General features: G+C 44.5%; 1 protein-coding gene across 8 annotated transcripts in view; it reads right to left on the bottom strand.

Annotated features, from left to right (window-relative positions):
• Window positions 1-17,120, bottom strand: part of LOC310851465 (sialic acid-binding Ig-like lectin 13) — a 29,822-nt gene extending 12,702 nt beyond the window's left edge. For 4 of the 8 annotated variants that reach the window (XR_014567753.1, XM_083753919.1, XM_083753917.1 and 1 more), the window contains exons 1-8: window positions 17,013-17,087; window positions 14,331-14,427; window positions 11,669-11,784; window positions 10,972-11,349; window positions 9,034-9,318; window positions 7,717-7,764; window positions 5,846-6,103; window positions 3,934-4,230 (exon numbers count right to left, since the gene is read on the bottom strand). Coding sequence is in view for 6 of the 8 variants with exons in the window: in XM_083753919.1 (XP_083610045.1) it covers window positions 3,934-4,230; window positions 5,846-6,103; window positions 7,717-7,764; window positions 9,034-9,318; window positions 10,972-11,349; window positions 11,669-11,784; window positions 14,331-14,353 (1,405 nt within the window). In the remaining 2 variants the exon portion in view is untranslated. Of the gene's footprint in view, window positions 1-3,933; window positions 4,231-5,845; window positions 6,104-7,716; window positions 7,765-9,033; window positions 9,319-10,971; window positions 11,350-11,668; window positions 11,785-14,330; window positions 14,428-17,012 lie in introns of all 8 variants that reach the window. The other 4 variants (XR_014567752.1, XM_083753920.1, XM_083753918.1 and 1 more) reach the window with 1 other exon arrangement.
• Between the last annotated feature and the right edge of the window lie 4,976 nt (window positions 17,121-22,096).

A 22,096-nucleotide genomic window follows, 5' to 3' on the forward strand; every position in this document is an offset into this window, starting at 1 on the left:
CTCAGACCATGTGGTGGGCCAGACTATATTTTTTTTGGGGGGGGGGGGGAATGAACGAATTCCTATGCGCCACAAATAACCCAGAGATGCATTTTAAATAAAAGGGCACATTCTACTCATGTAAAACACGCTGATTCCTGGACTGTCCGCGGGCTGGATTGAGAAGGTAATTGGGCTACATCTAGCCCCCGGGTCTTAGGTTGCCTACCCCTGGGCGATCACATAAAACTGCCCACCGGGGATTCGAGTGCTGCCTGCCGGGGGGTGCAAATACCACCCGCCGGGGGTTGCCAGTCTGATCGCCGGGCACATTTGCACAATTAGCGGGCCAATTTTCACAACAACTATTGCACCAATCACAAAAATCCACTCATGGGGGTGCGAGCACCACCACAACGATCCGCCTGGGGGGATTTTGTCACACACACCCAGGCATGACACCCAAGGTGGACCGCACCCCCCCCACACACACACACCTTGCGATGCCCCTGCCAGCAGTGGCTGGTGCCCATCAAGTCACAGAACCCAACAGTGGGGGTTGCCAGAACCAATGACAGGCAGAACCATTTGAGTGTCCATAAAGAAGCAGGTAGGCAGGGAATAGCTGAGAGCAGGTTGAGCTGGTGGGGCTATGCCAGAGATGCCCCATGAAACAGCCACCACTGGCTAATGGAGTCCCCAACCAATTCCCCTTTGTAGATAGCAGAGCCATGCAATCCCCTAAGATTGCCGGTTGCCTTCGAAAACCATGGAGGGAGATGTCCTCTTACTCTCTCTGAAATAGTAGTAGTAGTAAAGATAAAGGGACCCCTGACCATTAGGTCCAGTTGTGACCGACTCTGGGGTTGTGGCGCTTATCTCGCTTTATTGGCCGAGGGAGCCGGCGTACAGCTTCCGGGTCATGTGGCCAGCATTACTAAGACACTTCTGGCGAACCAGAGCAAAGCACGGAAATGCCGTTTACCTTCCCGCCGGAGCGGTACCTATTTATCTACTTGCACTTTGATGTGCTTTCGAACTGCTAGGTTGGCAGGAGCAGGGACCGAGACACAGGAGCTCACACCGTCGCGGGGATTCGAACCGCCGACCTTCTGATCTGCAATCCCTAGGCTCTGTGGTTTAACCCATAGTGCCACCCGCGTCCCTGTAGTAGTAGTAATATATTATTTATACCCCGCCCATCTGGCCGGGTTTCCACAGCCACTCTGGGCAGCTCTCAACAGAATATTAAAAACATGATAAAACATCAAACATTAAAAGCTTCCCTAAACCCGCGGACTGTCTCGCCAGAGTGGTGCATGCTCTAGTTATCTCCCACTTGGACTACAGCAATGCGCTCTACGTGGGGCTACCTTTGAAGGTGACTCGGAAACTACAACTAATCCAGAATGCGGCAGCTAGACTGGTGACTGGGGGCGGCCGCCGAGACCACATAAAACCGGTCTTGAAAGACCTACATTGGCTCCCAGTACGTTTCCGAGCACAATTCAAAGTGCTGGTGTTGACCTTTAAAGCCCTAAACGGCCTCGGCCCAGTACACCTGAAGGAGCGTCTCCACCCCCATCGTTCAGCCCGGACGCTGAGGTCCAGCACCGAGGGCCTTCTGGCGGTTCCCTCATTATGAGAAGCAAGGCTACAGGGAACCAGGCAGAGGGCCTTCTCGGTAGTGGCACCCGCCCTGTGGAACGCCCTCCCATCAGATGTCAAAGCGATAAATGACTACCTGACATTCAGAAGGCATCTTAAGGCAGCCCTGTTCAGGGAAGTTTTTAATCTGTGATATTTTAGTGTATTTTTGGTTTTTATGAAAGCCGCCCAGAGTGGCTGGGGAAACCCAGCCAGATGGGCGGGGTACAAATAATAAATTATTATTATTATTATTATTATTATTATTATTATTATTATTATTATTATTATTTCAACTGCATCTGTATGAGGATGAAACCCTACACAGAGCGGAGTCCTTATTGCCCTGAAATTGTATTGCCTTGAAGTTGCCCATGAAGCAACAGACTGGACTGATACGCAAGTCACTGGATCCATCTTCCTGACTATGGTAAGATGTATTGTATTTTATTTAAAACACAGATTCCCCCTAAATTTGCAGATAGGCATGGAAATTTACATATCAGAATTTTATGCAAATATGCCCTCTTTTGCAGAGATGCGCTTCTTCATTCTTGGTTAATGCATCTGTGCCCACCCGAACTTCGGGGCTCACGCCTCTTCCAGTGAAATTCTACACATGCCTACTCAGAAGCAGGTGCCATTGAGTCCATACGAAGGAAGGGGGGTGTCATAGAATTGTAGTGTGGGAAGGGACCCCAACAGTTATCTAGTCCAACCCCCTGCAATGCAGGAAACCCAACTAAAGCATCAGATTGCAATTTGGGCTGCCACTCCATTGCGACAGCTCTCCTAAGCAGCATCCACCACATGCATCTGCATCTTCCAGTGATCCGTCTAGCATTAAAGGAGCGGTAATTGCCAGCATTATCCCCCATTAAAATAGCACTTAAAATCATTGTGATGATTTTAAAAGATCGAAGGCATTATCTCTTCAATTAGAAAATAAATACATGGAAGTACTGGCGATAATCTCTCCCCCTTCCCCTCCCCCCGGCTATTAGAAGAAAATAATAAACTTTTAATACTTCAGTACTAAATTATTCTAATGGCAATCATTTATCTCTAAAATTAAAGTTATTAACACAGATACACTTAATAAAAACCGCACTTGGGCTTGCCTGCAGGCCAGACGCCGAAAGCTCTTTAGGAGATTGGAGATTGGATCGTAAAAGCCTCGTTTTGAAGCACATGACAAGCTGGGGCTTCATTTCAGCCAGGGATCAGCCCCTAGGAGCTGCTTTCAAGGCCACAGGGTGTGAGTAAAGAAATGGGTGCCTCTGAACATGTGCAGAGTGCATTTCCCAGCCCACTGAGACAGAGGTGGGGAAAAGGTAAGCTTCCAGGCCAGTCATCACCGCTACCAAGCAATCCCAAAGCCTGAGGCCTCTGTAGGAATTCATTGCCACTCAGAATTGAAAGAAGGTACTATCACCCCGTCTTTAATGCACAGTTGGATCATGTCTTCATGCTCTGGCTGGCTTCTTTGGCCGGGGGGGGGGGGGGACAACCAAAAGCTAACCTTAGTTCAATCACTCTGTCATTCTATGGAAGGATTGCAGGGGCAACCAGACCTACTGTTTTGGGACAGGGATCTGAGCACATACCGGAAATGTAGATTTGCACAATTAAAACATGTTAAAGAGCTCTGGTGCCCTAATGCAACAAACCCACTTTTTAAACAATGGGCTACTTTTTGCAGTCGGGAAATGGATAGTGAAATGCACCCAGCAGGGTGGGGTGGATAAACGTTTAACAGAAAGCTGTGTTGAGGCCCCACATGAAAATCAGGACTAAGGCTTGTTGTCCTATCAGTGCCCCATAAACAAATAAGAGCAAACTTGAGTGCAGTTTAACCACTGTGTTAACTTTCTGTAAGCAAATCAGGATGAATACTACATAAACAGTTCATCTGCAGCAACTCTGTGTCCTCAATCTATTACCATCCTGAAAAATGCCGGAACTGAGTTCCGGTAAGTTCCGGCTGAAAAAAAAGCCCCGAATGTTTGTTAACACACTCACACATTACTACAGAATTCTGCAGCAGTCTTTGGCTATCTGAAAAGTATTCAATAAATATGGTGTTTTCATTTTTTCCTCCAAAAGCTGGGGTTTAAGCGCAGCATCAATTGGCAATCCTGTATGTAGTTTGTGAGTGTGCCTAGGCTGCCATAGGACCGGGATTTCAAAGGCTTTTGGGGTGTCCTGGTTTTTACTTTTTGAAATATGGCAACCCTAAGTGTGGCTGCAATCTAAAGCAGGGCTCTAGGTAACTCTATTGGACCGATCTGCATCCCAGAGACTTACCTGAACTAGCCACAAAGAACTTCAAGGGAATCTGTCCGCTGGGGTTGGTTCCAAGGCAGACAATATGCTGCTCTCCATCCAAGTCCCCTGTCAAGTGCAGAGTGCTGGTGGCTTCTTCCGTCTTATTCCAGGAAGTGACCTTCATGGTCTCATCAGAGTAGTTCCCCTCCAAGTTCTTCCCATTCACTTGCCACTGAATTCTAGATGCAGGATAGGAGCAGACGGAACAGTTGCACTGGAATCCATTGCCATCTTTCCAGCATTGGGAATTATTCTGTTCACATGGCCTGGGGCTGTCTGGAAAAGGATGAAACAGAATGATCAGTGTCAGGATCTTCTGCCACCGCTTATTCTAGTTTCCTTTTGCTCCAGCAAGGCCAGACTATTAGTTCCAACAACAGCCCAATTTTCTTTTGGCTCTGTATACCATGTTGGCTATCCTCTCTACACTATAGCAGTGGGTATGGCTCTCGGGGAAAAACTAGGGATTCACTTTATGAATGCAAAGCATGCGCTCTAACAGTGAAGATGGATTTGAGTTTGTTAGTGTCTCTGGTAACTTCTTTCTCTTACATCATGGATGTTGGCAAACTGGATTTTTGAAAGGCAGAAATAACATTAGAATTGGAGTTGTCAGAGATGCACAAAGGAAACTGTCTTTTAATGCTCAGGAACTTTGAAAAGCCTTTTTTGTATTATGGATTTTTATATTATGGATGTATGTTCTGTATTATTTTATCAATACTATTGCTTAATACAAGCTTGTCATGGCCTTTGACTCGAACAATAAACTAATGAACTTGAGCCATCCATTTCCTGGACCCACCTCAATATGGTTTCTGGCCCAGATACATCACTCTGGCTGCATTTGTGGCCCTAGCAGCTGTTTTTCTTTTTTACTTTGAGATCAAGAGAGGCAAATTCCCTCTGCTAGGCCAGTAATTCCCAAAATGTGACCAAGAAAGCAAAATCAGATCTGTGAGCCCTGTGATTTTTCTGTGTGGTGGGAATAGAGAGCCTCTGGGCTAATCCACACTTACTCTTGTCCCTCTGCTTCCCCTGGGGGAAAGAGCTCTTAACCACGCAATTGGAGCAAATGGCAATTTGGGTTTTCTCTGAATTGACGTTTGTTCCAATTTAGCACTAAAGAATGGGTTTTCCCTGGAAAGGAGAGGGCCGAGGGAAAACCACTCACATGCCCTTCAAGTGTTGCAATTTCCCCTTGACATCACACAATTACAGAAGCCATCCCATCTTCCAATTTGATCCTGGAATTTCCCACCGCCTCAAGTACCGCCCCCAAGCTCTGGAAGGAGGGTGAGTCGGTGCTTACAGTGGGCACTTGTAGCGGTGTTGTGCTCTCATGCGAGCCATCTGGCTCCTGTAAGAGCATGGCACCCAAAGATGCTCCTTTGTGAACCAGCTAACTTGCGTGGCAGCGCAGCATCAAAAGATGCTCCCATGATTTTCATGGGAGAGTATGCACTCAGACCTGTCCCTACAAAGCATGGGTCAAGCAGAAAACCACTCAGACCCATGTATTCTAGGCATGAGACAAGCGGGAGTGTGGACAAGCCGTATGTGTGTAACCAAGGCCTGTATGAAGTCTTCCTGACATGGAGTGGGGAAATTCAAAGGGTGATTCCATCGCCTGGGAAATGCACAGGAGCAAACCCCAATAGCACTAGTCATGCAGGAAGAGGTTTCCCGGTGCAACCTGATGTCTTTTGCAGCAATATACCTAGCTAATTCCCCATATTTGCCACAACAATGCCCAGTTGTAGCAAGGAGTTCCAGAGTCATCCCCAACATTCCCAACAATATCCTTTACCATGTCTGAATCTCCTTGAAATGTTTTATTTTATCTCTCAGCAACACCCCACTGCATGAACCCCAGTTTTGTCTTCCTTACATGCTACATAGAGCTGGAAGGTGGCATCAGTCTCGCCCTCAGTGTTCGATGCACGGCATTTGTATCCCCCTTTGTCCGCCAGCTTCACATTCGAAATTGTCAGGCTATTGGTTTTGGAGGATTGCCAACCAGTGGTCGTTTGTGATTTTGTCACCCAGGCCGCATTGGCTGAGGGGTTGCTCTTTATCTCGCAGAACAACGTGATGGAGTCACCTTCCTGAACTTCAATATGGGAAGCACCTGTGAAGTTTCTCCGACCTGCAAGATTCCAAACAGGGCAGTGGGATGTCACAGCGGTTATCAAGCTTCTGGTCTGGCCGCCCTCCCATCCCAGTCAAAGAAAACAGTTCTTATCCAACCATTTCCAGATGCAACACAAAATAAAGAGATGACAGCTTGCTTGTCAGAGGAGGACAATGTTTCAAATAATGGTTGGGCTGCCAAATCTTCTAAATCCCCATTTTGCAGACAGGAAACAAAGGCTGGGTGGTTGCAGCGCCCAACAACAAACAAATAAAAAACATACAATATTTACACTATCTAAAACATAAACTGAACATGAGTGATTGAAACATCAGGAGATTGAAAAATCACAGCAACATTCATGGAGCAAAGCCTACTGGGAGAAAAACCGTTTGAACCAGGCATCTGAAATATAACAGGGATGATGCCTATCTGGTTTCCACAGGGAGGAAGTTCTGATGAGTTGGGCCCACAAAACTGAAGACACGATTCCTCATTAATTCCCCCGAACTCAGTTCCGGCACCTCTCAGGTGGGCACCATTGCCATTCTAAGAGAATGTTCATGGTGAGTTTGGGCACCTCTTTTTCTAGGAAAATGGCACTGGCGGTGCTTCTGGTCCATGTGGGAGCAGTAATGCTGCTCCCCAAGGTGGTCTCAGTGATCGACTAGGGACATATGCCTGCCTTGGGGCAAAGCATCACTCTCTCTTGCTCCTCAAGTGTAACATCTTATCTACTGGGCAGTGTTTACTTTCAAGGTACGCAGCCAAAGGTGAATCCAGGGGAGTGTGACCACTGCAGTTGTACTGAGCACTGAGCTTCCAGGGGACCACAGTAGATGATGTAGCTATGACATCCAAGTGAAGGTGAGAGGCGGGGGGGGGGGTGGATTTTGGCATCACACGGAACACCGAAATTTGAGATGCCAAGGTCTACCACTGGCAGAACCTTATTGTCAGGGACTGGGCAGAGGATGAGGAGTTGTGGAGACGGCCTCCCCATCCTGACCCTTCCAGGGAGGAGGAAGAGGAAGACAGTATAGATTTACAACAGGGGTTTGTGGGAGGTCGCAGCTCAGAGGCAGATGAGGGGGAAAGTTGGGAAATAATGGGAGAGGAGGAGGCAGAGCCGCAGCAGCAGCTGGCTGATACATTATCACTAGAAAGCATTCCAGACCCACCATCTCCCAGAACCGGGCAAGCCTTGAAAGTAGGAGAGCAAAGAACTCGAAGACAGAGGGCATGTAGCAGCACCCATAGAGGAGGTGATGATGACGACGAATGAGGAAGTGGGAGAGAAGGGGGGTGGAGATTCATTTGGGACAATGCCATCATCCAAGAGGCTGGGTTCTAGAGCCTCACTCTGTAAAGATTGAAATAAAAAAGGACTGCAAGAAACTTTCCCTCGTCTTTGTACTTTCCTGGGCAAGCAGCCAACAGCCGCTGACAGCATCCTGACACTTATCCGTGGAAGAGTCCGTGCTTTAAAAACAAGCAAAATCCACACACAAATAGACTCACATACATTTAGTGCTGCTTGCTCCAAGGAACTGTGGCTACCACGGCTTAGGCAGCCATCTTTATTTTCATGGTCTGTATAATGGCTAACAAATACGTAAAATACTTACTTCCACCAGGACGTTCAAGTATCCCACTGAACCCCAGCATTGGTGGGTCTGTAAAAGGCAAGCACAAGCCCTGTGAGGGAGTGGCCCTGTCAAGTGGGGATTTAGCAAAGGCAGGGAGAGAGTCTAATCCTAGGATATTGCATCCACAGGCATCTTTCTCTGTAAGTAGTTTTGGGGGCCCACATCCAACCTGCTTCATCTGCCCACCCAGTCAAGGTTTTGCCACTTTGTCCTCTGATCATCATTGCACAGAGATGGAGAACCTGATGCCTTCCAGATGTCACACTGCACTTCCCATCATTCCTAAGCATCTGCCATGCTGGCTGGGGCTGATGGGAGTTGTAGTCAACCTGGGTGGGCTGGTGGTTCCCCTCTCTGCAACAGATGACCAACATCCTTGGCCATTTTCCTGTCTGGTACTTTGAATGCGGAAGACATTGCTGGTTTAGAAGACCAAAAAAGTGACCTTCTCCAGCATTCTGTTCCTTCCAGCTGGAGGTTATGGTGAGCCATGCCATATAAAGTGGGGTACTTCTAATCCCCCCCCCCAAAAAAATGTGTCATAGGCACTATATAGAAGGCATTGGGATCCTGTGGCCTTCCAGATTTTTATGGACTCCATCTCCCACCATTCCTCACTACTGGTCATGCTGGATGGGGCTAAAGGGAGATAGATGCCACCAACATCTGGGGGGCTGCAGGTTGCCCATACCTGTGGCAAAGCCAGCCCTGGTGGCAATGTTGTGTCTTCCTGCATTTTTCAGCATCAGTAGTTTTCTATTGCAGAATGCCTGCCCTACTGAACTCAAGTTGCTCTACCCCACTTTTGCAGCCCATTGATCCGAAGGAGACCACACTGTTTCCAGGAAATAGACAGTTGCTGTCCCACCAAGTAATGGACACAGGATGAGCCAGCCTCAAATGACAAACTGAGATACACGCTAACGCTTTCTGCTTCTCTAGCCTTGCCTCAGATTGTCTGCTTCATAGTTTTGCCTTGAATTAGCTCTGTAATTAACTTATAGTTAAGCACACTGGGCTGTCTCAGGTGGCCTCACTCTTCCTGAAACATAAAAAGAGGAAGAGGTCCCCCACAAAAGGGATGCCCAGGGGCAAAAGCCAGACTACAGACCTGCCCTCAGAGGCAAGAGAGTGAGCGTCATGGCTCACAACTCTTCTAGGCAAAATTGAGCTAGAGTTTCCTTAACAAGTCTTTCCCCCATGTCGTTTCAGTTCCAGCTCAGCTAGATTAGAAGTTTGGTGTTTAAAACGGCAGCAGCAGCAGCAACAACAACAACAACACCCAGAGTCACTCACAGCTGACGTCCAACTGGATCCTCTCCTCCGTTTTCACAGGATGGGTCCCTTGGTTGTAGCTGGCATTGCAGATGAGATTCTGGCCATGGTCAGCAATTGAGGGTATGAAGGTACCGTAAACCTTGATTTCATTTGTCAGCTCGCTTGTGGTCCTCGATGTGTTGGCTACAGAAACGCCTCGCCAGGTGAGGTCCACCTGCGAAGAACAGCTTCCTGGGGTTGTACAACTGATATTCACTGGATGTCCTGCCCGAAGCTTTCCTGGTATCTGTATTTCAGGTTTCTCTGGATTTATGGGAAAGAAGATGCATAAGTATATCGCAACCTCAACCAGCCTTATATTTGTGATGGCCATTGGCATCACTTCAGAAAAAGAGATAACAGGTTTCTGATCATTTGTTGTTGCTCTTTAAAGCCATGATCCTTTGCTATATTAGTTCTGTTGGAGACTTGACATGCATCCTTATCTGCACAGCTCTGGAATTCTGAGCACCTTTATGGCAATGCAGAGTATTTTGAGCAAGAAAAGGGGCATGGAAATGGGGGCTGATAAGTGATGAGTGGGGAAAGGAGCTTTGCTAATTCCATGGGCAAAAGAATGGGCTGAGGGATGCACCAACATGGAGAGTCAGTCTTTTTTCAGTGAGCATTTGAGCTCATCCACGCTTGCGTTTCCCCCCACCACTTTCTCCCGGGAAAACCCACTATTCAGCACTGATTCAGAGCAAATGGCAAGCAGGTTGCCCTCAGATTGCCCTTTGGTCTGATTTAATGCAGAAGAGCATGCTTTCGGGGGCGGAGTGGCGGGGTCAAGGGCAAAGCCGCTTAGAGCCCTCCTAGAAAATATGGAACAAGCAGAAAACCGCTCAGATACATGCTTTCCAGGCATGGGAAAGACAAAAGTGGGTGTGAGCTCTCTGTTCCATTTCATTTTAATTTTTAATTTGTATACTTTCTATATTACTATATGCAAGGCAGTTTACAAGCTGAAGAAACAACAAAGTAGAAAGCAAAGATCACACACCTAATAATCTGATCCAATGGGGGAAAAAGTCATAAGAACGTAACTTTAAAACTAACAACTTTTATTGGGGTTGCCAATAAAAATAATTGCCAATAATTTTAAGAAAATTCAACAAAATATACACTTCCGACACAGCTTTTTCCCCCCAGACGTTCCAGTGATTTCTGCCTGGGCACTGTTTCTGATGACCAAATCCCGGACATATGGCAACCCTAACTTATATAAAATAAAGCAATATTCCGTGATCCATTAGAATACAGTGGTACCTCAGAAGTTGGACAGAATCCGTTCCAGAAGTCTGTTCGACTTCCAAAACGTTCAGAAGCCACATCGGACATTCGAGTTCCAAAGAACGTTTGCAAACCGGAACACTCACTTCCGGGTTTGTGGCATTTTGGAGCCAAAATATTCGAGTCACAAGGCATTCCAGAACCAAGGTACAACTGTATAACAGCAAACAATGCTCAAAATCTCAAGGGCTTTTTCCAGTACTCTGGAAGAAATACAGAAAATTCTTGCAAAGCCAAGTGTTTTCCCAAGCTGTCTTAACGGGTTAGATTAATTGGGGGGTTTTAAGCACAGGTGTTGGTTCATACACATCAGATTTTAATTTTCTGGTGCTTCTCTCCCAGCGTAGGTGATACCAATGCTTGCAGAGAGGAGCACAGCGCTGGGCCACACTGGGGGTGCCAGACACCTTCTTTGCACCTGACAAGTGCCAGTTCATCTGGCTGGGCTCCCCCTGTGTGAATGGGCAGGCACCACAGTGTGGCCCTGCTTGGCTCCGAGGCAGGGAGAGGTCACTCTGGCCATGTTGGCGGTGAGGGCAAGAGTGCTGAGACAGGTTCCTTCACCCAAAGGCTCAGGGCAGACAGACAGACAGCAGAGAGCCAGGCATTCTTCCAGCCACTCACCTGCCACTTTCACTAATGTAGGTAAATCTGAGTAGCTAAATTTTATTGTGCCTTTCTCTACTCTGAAATAGTATGCTCTTTCATCAGAGCTTTTGCGGGTATTGTTGATGGTGAGGGAACAGTCTCCTTGTTCCAAGTCCCCCGACAGAAGGAAGCGATTGCGAGCGAAGTATTCTATATATTTATTCCCATCATTGGTGGCCACTGGATCATTGTAAGTTCTGCTGCCTACGGTATACCAATATCCATGCAATTCAACACCACTGGTGTCAGTCGATGCTGGGTAAGTGAATTTGCAGGGGATGACGACACAGAACCCCTCCTGTACTCTCACTTCAGGGGGGACAGTCAGGTTGTACCCTGGAAGGCATTGAGCACCTGTGTGGAGGAGACAATAAGAAACTCCATCAGCCTATTCCAGAACACCCACTCCTCCCTGTCCCCCATTACTGGAAAAGAGTGGATATTTCAGGATGTAGACTCTGGGTTCCTCCACATTTCCACTTGCCCTGCTCCTTTCCCACTCTTTAGTGCTAAATGGGAGCAAACATCAATCCAGAGAAAACTCGAATTGCCATATGCTCCAATTGAGCGCTAAAGAGCAGCTTTTCCTGGCAAGAAGAAGCGGGACTAGAGGAAGCATGGATGAGCCCCCTGCGTTGTCCCCATAGCGCTGCCCTTTCAGTCTTCTCTTTACCTTCCCAATGCAGGCAGGTTGAAAGCAGTCCGAAAATGAAGGCTCCAAGGGGATAACTCATCTTGCGTCTCCTTCCAAAAGCTCTTTGTCCCTCTGCTGGAAAGGAGCCCAAGAAACTGAAAGAACGAGCAGGAAAAGTGAGTTCAGAAAGAATGGGTCTGCTTTCGAATAATTTGGGGACTATGCCACTCTCAGCCTGTTTTAATGATTTTATTTCCACGTAGAAAAATATAAAGCACTTGATGATGATGATATCTAAGGAGTGTGGAGAAAGTAATATAAAATAGTTGTCAATATTACACAGATGGTGTGAGCAAAAAGTTAAAAACGAAGATGTGTAACTTATTATTATGAGTCTGGATAGACTTGCTGCAACAACAACAACAAAGGTTTTAGTGGGCATCTAATACCAGAGGTTGCCAGCCCTAAGTAAGAGCTTTTGGACAGTGGAATACACTTCCCCGGAGAGGTTGTGACTCTCTATCCTTGGAGGTCTTTAAGCAGAAGTCAGATGGCCCTCTATCCTGAATGCTTTAGCTGAAATTCCTGCATTGCAGGGGGTTGGGCTAGATGACCCTCAGGGTCCCTTCCAACTCTAGGATTTTATGATTCTATCAGGCAAGGAGTGCCAAAGCCTAGGTGCTGCCACATTGAATTATTGACTCCTTTATTTGAAAGATTTTAATCACCCATAAGTGTCTTTGATACACAAGACACAAATAACTTGTCTGGTTCGTATGTCAGAAGACAATGAGGAGAGCATATTTTTCAGGGCCCCTCCAGACATCCTTTTTCCTCCCGTGCATTTATGATGATTTGTGCTCATTGTGCTCTCTGGAAAAGTCACACGTAATCCCATTTTCGTATAATAATTTTTATTAGTTTTCAACTACAATAACCCAATAAAAGCCTCATTGGCAACCCAGTCCGTTAGATGAGGGATAAATTACAGAAGTATTATTATTATTATTATTATTATTATTATTATTATTATTATTATGGTACCTTGGTTCTCAAACACATTGGTACTCAAATACCTTGGTTTTCAAATGCCGAAAACCCAGAAGTGAGTATTCTGGTTTTCAAACTTTTTTGGAAGTCTAATATCCGATGTGGCTGTTGGCTATTGTTTCTGGGGCACCTTCACCAATCAGAAGCTGTGCCTTGTTTTCGATCATTTCGGAAGTCAAACTGACTTCCGGAACGGATTATGTTTGGCACTTTTGTTTTTGCTATTTATTTTGTGTTTTTGTTTTTGAGGCTTTTTCAGTCAATTTGTTTTTGTGACTGTGTGGAACCCAGTTCAGCTACTGATTGAATAATTGTATGTGGAAATGGAGAAAAGCCCCCCATCCATTATCATCAGTGCAGGTAAGGAAAAAAAATTAATTTTTATCATCTACAAGACTGTCTTATTTATTTTATACTATAGTACATTGATTATTGCTTTCATTTTATGGATTAATGGTCTCATTAGATCATAAGATTCATGTTAAATTGCTGTTTTAGGGGTTGTTTTTAAAAGTCTGGAATGGATTAATCCATTTTGCATTACTTTCTATGGGAAAGCACACCTTGGTTTTAGAACGCTTTGGTTTTGGAATGGATTTCCAAAGCAGATTAAGTTTGAGAACCAAGGTGCCACTGTATTCTTATTCTTCTGATTATTATTATTTACAAAGTCACAAAGCAGGCTGCCACTATTAGATGCCCCTGGGGGTCAGGTGAAGGAATGTCAACATTCCTAGTCATGGGGTGATTGCAAATGGGCTGTTTGTGTGCATCATACTGTATTTGGTTGTTTTCCCACATTTTCCATTGCAAAGATTCCTTTGCCTTTTTGTGATGAGAAAAGCGAAGCAATCGTTGTGTTAGAAAACGTGGGATAATGACCAAATATGGTGCATACAAACAGCACAAGAGTCCCATGGAAAAGAGATGGGTAATTGAAACTGGAAAGTGCAGGATGACAACCTTTAGCTAGCAATGCCATGTGACTGTTGCCCAGACATATCAGGATCAATGCTCTGTATACTGGTGATGTCATAGAACCTCCAGCAACATGCAAGCACTGGGCAAACATATCATGCATGCTCAATAAACAACCAGTCATATAGATGAGGGATAAATAATAAAAGTACAGGGGTACCTCAGTTTTCAAACATAATCCATTCCAGAAGACTGTTTGACTTCCAAAACATTCGAAAACTGAGGTGCGGTCTGCCAGTTCAATAGATAGAATTGTGAAAAACAACTGATATATGCAGCAGAAGCCGTTCAACTTCCGAGGCAAGTTTGAAAACGGAAGCATTTACTTCCAGGTTTTTGGTGTTTGAAAACCGAAATGTTTGGCACTGGAGACATCCAAAAACTGAGGTACCACAGTATTGTTGTTGTTGTTATCATTATTATTAAGGATGTCCCTATTTTCATCAGATAAATGTTGGAGTGTATGCATTATTGAACTGAGATAACTAAATATTACAACATCTGAACCACACCAAGTAGTTCATACTGGAGAAATCAACCTAAAGCGCACCCAAGGCCCTTCTGTGGCTGTACGTGATAGGAAGAGATTGAAAGTGGTGGAGAAATCACTGAGTCATACTCTGGATCAGACCAGTGGATGCTTCTCCACCTTCCTGTTTCTCACAGTGGCCACCCAGATGCCGTTGGCAAACCCATAAGCAGGATGTGAGTACAAATGCTGACGCCCACTGTTGCTCTCCAGCAACCGGCATTCAAGGGTAAGTTGCAGCCTTAAAACACAAGATTAAAAACAGTTTTTAATCCACTTAAAACTCAGAAATATAGGTGGGTCCTAGAAATATACACCTCAGGTGTCAAAAGCCAGGGTAAACAGGTGCCTCTTCAGCATTCGAAGAAAGCTGTAATAATGAAGGTGCCAGAGGCAGCTCTGGGGAGGGAGTTTCACAACTTAGGGGCCACCACCGAAAATGACCTCTCCTGGGCCACCACCACTCTGAGCTTCTGAGGATGGTGGAACAACCAAGATGGCCCCTTCCTTGCTCTGCAGAGCTAAGAGGGTCTGTAGGGAAGGAAGAAGTCTTTCAGGTCAAAGTCATGAAGGGCTTTAAATACGAACGTGTGGAGCTTCAACTGGGTCCAGATACAAACTGACAACATGCCTAGCAGCCACTGATAGGCTTATCCATAAATTTGCCCATTTCACTTTTAAAGCCAGTGGTTTGTTTTTGTCTTTTAAAAATGTTGAGGGGTACTCTCATTTTGACTCAAGAAAATTAGAATGATATAGTTCAAATCGGGGAAAATAAATACAGTAAATGGACAGAAGTACAAAGAACATGCATCGGGGTAACAACAGAACTGACAATTCACCGTTCTAGAGAAGAAACGTTTTTGGTGTGGTTTTTTTAAAAAAATGTTTTTTCTCCTGTTAGATTCACAAAATGTTTAAGGGTACGCATCCCCCTGCGTCCCCCCAGGAAGAAGCACCATTTAAAGCCATTGAAGCTGATGATCATCACCACATCTTGGGGTAGCGAACCTCATAGTTTAACTATGTGCATTGTGAGGAACCTTTTGTCCGTCCAGAATTTCTCAAGGTTCAGCTTCTTTAGATGGCCCTGAGTTCTAGCATTGGCAAGAGAGGGTGAAAAGAAAAATTCTCTAGTCACTTTCTCCACAGCACATATATTGGTTTTATAAACCAATATTGTCTTCTTGCCCTGACTTTTTGGGTTTTGTAATACTAAGGCGCCCCCGATGCAGTCACAGAGCAGGCTGCCACTATTAGACACCCCTGGGGGTCAGGTGAAGGAATGTCAACATTCCTAGTCACGGGGCGCTTGCAGATGGGCTGTTTGTGTGCATCATATGTGGTCATTATCCCACATTCTCCATTGCAAATATTCCTTCGCCTTTTTGTGATGAGAAAAGCGAAGGAATCATTGCGCTAGAAAACATGGGATAACGACCAAATATGGTGCATACAAACAGCACAAAAGTCCCATGGAAAAGTGATGGGTAATTGAAACTGGAAAGTGCAGGATGACAAACTTTAGCTGGCCATGCCATGCAACTGTTGACCGGACAGATCAGGAGCAATGCTCTATAAACTGGTGGTGTCATAGGACCTCCAGCAACATGCAAGCTCTGGGCAAACATAGCCTGAGTGTCCAATAAACAACCAGTCTGGGAACTCCCATAATTCCTTTCTCTCTCTCTCTCTCTCCCCTTTATTTTTTCATAAAAATGACTCGCTGGTGACCACCATGTTATACAGGAAAGCAGAGAGGAACCAAAGTGATAGGTTACTAAGACAAACACCCCAAAATGCCTTCTCATAAAGCAAGCTTAATTTGCCCATTCAAATTCCTCTCCTTACCATTTGTTTCCTTGTTGCACATACACAGCATTGTATCCCTTGTTGGTCTTACTCAGAGTAAGCTGATCAGAATTAATAGATTTGAACCCTTTGACTCCAGGGTCTTATCTGAGTAGGACTATTGTCAGATACAACCCACAGCATCCCTGTGCATATCTATGCGGAACAGTAAACCTTTGTGGGTTTGTGGGGACATGCGCCTAGAGAAATGTGAATGGATCATAGACTTAAGTCTCATTAAACAGAAGTTGAGTAAGCCTGCTTGGGTTGTACTGTAAATGCCATACAGCCATCTCAAACCACACAACACTCTTCCTAGAACATAAAGTTCTTCATGGGCATTTCAAAGTTCTGCAATTATACATATGAGAGATTTCAAAAGTTCTGCAATTATACATGTGAGAGATTTCAAAACTGCCACCTGAGTTTTTCCCCCAAAATTAGATCTGTCTCTAAACCTGTTTCAGTACTATTAATCAAAATAGATCTGCACACTTCCTATTCTTACAGGTGGGGTAGAGGTGGGAGTCAGTTACACAAAACTCTTCAGGATTATCTGTGGTACAGAATCCTGTGTGATTTATAAACCCTGCATATACTTAACAGCAAGGGCATGAGTCAAAATGAAAATATCATTCGATAGGATTCCCTCTAGTGAGAGGGCAGGAGTGTCATACAACAAGACAGACCTCTTTTGCGACATTATGAAATTGCTTGTCATATAACCAGGAAATTCCAAAACAACTAACAGGCTTAAGCGCTGATATATCCCACCTGACTAAGCTGAAGAACCACCACTAATTAAGAAAAGAAATGACTGTAGGAATAAGAAAGCAAATTCAATGAGAGTTAAACACAGCCAACATTATGCACTTCCAAAGTCCTTTTGGTCTCAGCCCTCTGAAAACGATGGTTTCTAAAGCTTCTTATGTTTTGGCTGAATTTTGTATTCAACAAGAAGAAAAGTATTCTTACCTGCTTACAATGGCAGTAGTGTTCACCCAAACTCTCGCCAGGAGTCCTTCTGCCAATGAGCCTGACCTGCTCTCTGATCAGAATAGCAACGCCGGGGAGAAGGTTTGCCAGAAATAAATACCTGCAAAAAGCAGAAGTGGTTGTGCTTTGCAATCAGTTTTGCAAACCTGATGGGCCCTGAATAGTGAAATATGTGATGACGGGTTGGGCAAGCAATGGGTCACTGGGGATAGTTGTTTGAGCATCAGTGATGCAGGATTTGTCTCAAATGGATCTGGGGCAGGGGGGCCAAGCCTCTCCTTGTGGCAGATACATTCCCAAGTGGTTTGGCAACAGGTGTATATTCTGAACAGTCCGGAAAATGTCTTTTTAACCTGTCCTCAGTTGGTTGGAGTGTGGTGCTGATAACGCCAAGGTTGCAGGTCCGATACCTGTGTGGGACAGCTACATATTCCTGTATTGCAGGGGTTAGTCTAGATGTTCCTTAGGGTCCCTTCCAACTCTACAACTCTACGATTCTATGATCTAAATTACAGAGACCGTTACACTTGAGTTACTGTTTCTCTTCTGCTTTGAAGCCTCCTGGTCTTCATCTGAAGGCCGTCTCACTCCTGCAGTTGTGTGCCAAGTGATAATGAACCAAAGGGAGCAGAGATGGATACTATGCTAGGAAAAGACAGGAAACGCAATATCTATTCGGAGGGAATGCAGAGAGAAAAGGGAAACACTACAGTTTAAGCAAAAGTTTTAAGCAAAAGGGGAAAAGACAGTTTATTCACCTTGCCCACCCCACCCCCACATCAATGGGTTTAAGAGGACATTGCTGTGAGTTGCGTTGTGAGAAGGCTTATGGCCAGTCTAGAATAGGGTTGCCATATTTCAAAAAGCGAAAATCCGAACACAAAAGTTTTGTTGTTGTTGTTGTTTTCGAACTTTTATGGCAAAATTGCAATTTTTAGGGGAAATTGCCAGAAATGACACTGCCAACACAGGTTACCATACGTCCAAATTTTCTTGGACATTTTGAGCGATTTCTGCCCAGACACTGTTTCCAATTGCAGTATTCCGCCTATGTCCAATAAATTCCTGACATATGGCAACCCTAGGAGATGTGATGTTTAATGCATAATTACACTGAATATGTCAAGATTTCAGCTCTTCTTAAATAGTGACTGTGGAGCAGGGGAACATGATCTGAGTATGGGATGGTGGCACATAGAGAGGAGGATTTAACCCCCCACCCACCCTGGTCCTGATTAAAATTGCCCCCTGCCGAACTAGATAAATCTGTCTGATTTCACTTTGCTTTTTCAAAGGCATTTCCATCCAGCCCCCAGCCATTGCGATTTGTGTGCAAAGTGATATAGATGAACCCAAATAGGCAAATTCATCTGCAACATTAAATTAAAAATTACACACATTAAAACTCAGAGAGCATCGTTGTGGCCCTTATTTTAACAGCTGCCGCTAGAAAATTTGCAGTCTTTGCAGTCACCGGCTTATCTGGATCTGCAAGGAGAAAAGTCACATAAAGAATCAGCTGAACACCACGGGTGAGATGATGATAATGGGGTGATTAACTCTCCACACAAATCTCTGCAAAAGGAGCAAAACAGCAATACAGGAGCTGGTATTTCAGTATTACCATCTCTGCATGAACACATGCGATTCTGAAAAGGAGTTCTCTTAAAACAGCCCTCAAGTACTGCTGAGAGCGGCACATTAAAACCGCGAACCTGAGAGAGCTCTTCAATATTTTAGAATAGTTAGATGCTGTAGATAAGATGCCATTGTATGGAGAAGTTGGAAAACAATCATACCAGGGGCACAGTTTTCTCATTGCAGGCTGGTTGTTGTTCATTATCAAATAGGCATTGTCTCCTTACATCTTTTGCTTCGTTGAGACCTCAGTTTACTTAACTGTTATAGTGAAAAGTCCAAAGGGCGTAATCTTAAACCGATGGCTTTCATCCAGCTGATTTCATGCAAATGAAGCAGAAATAAAGGAAGGAAGCCATTCAGTATCTATCTTTAAATGTCCTGAGCCAGGCCTGGATGAACATGGAGGGGAGATCTGTGTCAAATCATAAAGATGCATTCAAAACATATCCTGGTTCAGAGAAAAATTGCCTAAAGAATTCAGACTGTACGACTTCCAGTGGGCATGAATTGGCTTCAGCCCAAATCTGAATCCCATAAAATTATTGAACTGAAGGTTTAACCTTAAAAACGTCAAGCACAGCAGGGATGAAATTATAACCTTTTGCTTGGAAGAAACTCATTAACATTTGAGTGCTCCATATAATTTTCCTGCCACGTGTTCTTGTTGAGCTGCCCATCTTTGCCCAAATAGTTTTGAAAACTCTTACATGGTCAGTGAGCTATTTATCCAGATACTTTGGGGTGGGGTCTGTGTCATTTAGACCTGCTGTTCTAGAAGTACTCCTAAAACAAGGATTTACCATCATCTTGAAATAATCTTCTTCCTATTTATTAAATTTGTATACCGCACTTCACCCATAGATACAAAGCCTGTTTCTCTACCACTCAGCCATGGCACTTCCCCAAGGAGTCTATTGTGTGCATGTAATAATATAGACTGTTATGAGAATTATAGGGTCTAAAATATAAAATAAATGTTCATAAATGTACCAGGCAAACGCATACATAAATATATAAACCACATGTCTGAAACAGTACAGGAAAACAGTCCTAAAGCCATTATGACTCTTTCAGTGACTTCAAATATTCCTCTGCGGTTTGGATGGAAATGGGAACAGCCTCCCCATTTTCTCTGTGCTCACAAATCCTGCCTTAAGGGCACATTTGGGTATGAACAGGGTGAGCCTGTCGTCTAAACCATTGAGCCTCTTGGGCTTGCCAATCAGAAGGTTGGCGATTCAAATCCCCACAACAGAGTGAGCTCCCGTTGCTTGGTCCCAGCTCCTGCCAACCTAGCAGTCCGAAAGCACGTCAAAGTGCAAGTAGATAAATAGGTACCGCTCCGGCGGGAAGGTAAATGGCATTTCTGTGCGCTTCTCTGGTTTCGCCAGAAGCGGCTTAGTCATGCTGTACCTTTTGTCTCATGTCTCAGGTTCTACAAATGCTAGAAACTTACTCTTTAACAAAATGAAATCTGTGAGCCTGAGGATTATGGTTCATCCAAGGAGGCTAAGTGCCCCCCCCCCATTGCCAGTCCTCCCAAAATCTTCCCACTGCCCAACATGTTCTGAAATTCTGCAGAATTTCCTTTCAAGTCTTAGAAGACTCAGTGGTGTGGGGGGTTTTTTGGTGCCCAATTTCCTTTAAGTCATGAACTGAGTCTGGTCAATGAGTTTCATCCTATAATAAGGAATATACCAGATGGTCTTAACCAATTCATTTTCCTCAGGCAATCTTCTTCCTAAACTGGGCATATGTCGCCAACAGGATAACAGCAATGGGACCTGTAGCATGATTCATAATTAGGAAGAAAATGGAGGCTTTTTCTCTGTATCATGACTAATGTTGGTTGCATCACTCTTTTTAAAAAAATAAGTAAATTATTTTTTATTGCAATTTAAAAATGTTACACATCTTACACAGCATCTTTTCTCTTTACAATTATATTTATAATCTGTTTTTATTTCATTACATATTCATATTCATCCATTTCCCTATAATGCTTAACTTCCATCTACCTCGTAACAGCTACTTCTCCTCTTTTTATTTCCTTTTCTTTGTACTGTGTTCCAATATATATTTAACCATTTCTTTATCTAGATTCTAGAATCACTCCTCCAATTAATTTTCATTCAGTGAAATTTACTCTAAACACACCCAAGTTTGGATTTGGGAACGATGTTTAAGCATATAATTTTTAAAACAATCCCATTCATTTTTCACTCTTAAGTTTGAGTGATTTCTTATTGCTTCAGTCATCTTGGCTAGTTCAGCACATTCACATAATTATTATTTTTTTGCCACTCTATTTTAGTTGGGAACTGCTCTCCTTTCTAGTACTTGGCAATTTACCGTAATACTCTGGCCACAGTTGTTGCATAAAGAAAAACACTTTTTAAAAATTCTAGGGATGTTTATTGTTAAAATGCCCAGTAAGAATGCCTCTGATCTTTTACTGAATGTTTCTTTGAGGATTTTCTTTAATTCTTCATAGATCATGTCCCAGAATTTTTAAATTTTGGGACATGTCCACCACATGTGGAATAGGGTTCCTTCCCCCTGATTACACCTCCAACATGTACTCTTATTATTTGTGTATATTTTAGCCAGTTTGACCGGGGTCAGGTACCACATGTAAATCATTTTCATAAAATTCTCCTTTATCAAATAACATGTCTACGTTGGGCTTTAGCCTCCCTTCTGGTATTCTCAATCCAGAAAAGACCACTGTCCCTGCTAAATGCAGGTCTGGGAACAAAGGGTCTTTTGCATAATAAGGAAGGGATAGACAGATCAAGATGACTTGCCCTGCACAGGGACAGCCCACCCATGAGGCAAAGGGATGTGGTTGCCTCAGGTGGCAGAATCCATAGGGACAGTCCACATCTTAATGTAGATCTTCATTCCCCCACTGTTCCTCATGTACATCTTCACTAATCCATTCTTTCCTGGTGGGGAAGAGAGGAACCATTTTGTGGTGTGCCTCAAGTGCCAACAGAGGTGCCATCTTCTTTAGCTGATTGAGGGGGCCTGATGTGACGTCCTGATGCCATGTGTGCAATGTTGCAAGGAGCTAAGAGGCGGAGCCAAACACCTCCTGACAAGGGTGCCTGGCCCCCTCAAAAACTACATTGGGGGGCCAAAACTTCATTGGCCCCTGGGAGCTGGAGCCGATGGGTGCCAATATGTCTTGGGCCAACCCTGGCCCTGCACATCTCTATCTCCATGAGACCCATGCTCTCCAACCCACCACAGATGTGATTTTGATGGAGAAACAGGAGTGTAGAGAGGGCCACTCCTTTATGCCTCTCTCTTTTTCTCTCTTGATTTAAATTGTGCACCAACAGCCCACTGTATAGCTCTTTGGTATGCTTGAAGTGTTTGGTTTTAATGGTGAGATTGGCATGCTGAGACGAGCATCC

This window comes from Podarcis gaigeae (assembly GCF_964106915.1).
Source record: "Podarcis gaigeae genome assembly, chromosome: 8".
NCBI classification, from domain to species: Eukaryota; Metazoa; Chordata; class Lepidosauria; order Squamata; family Lacertidae; genus Podarcis; species Podarcis gaigeae.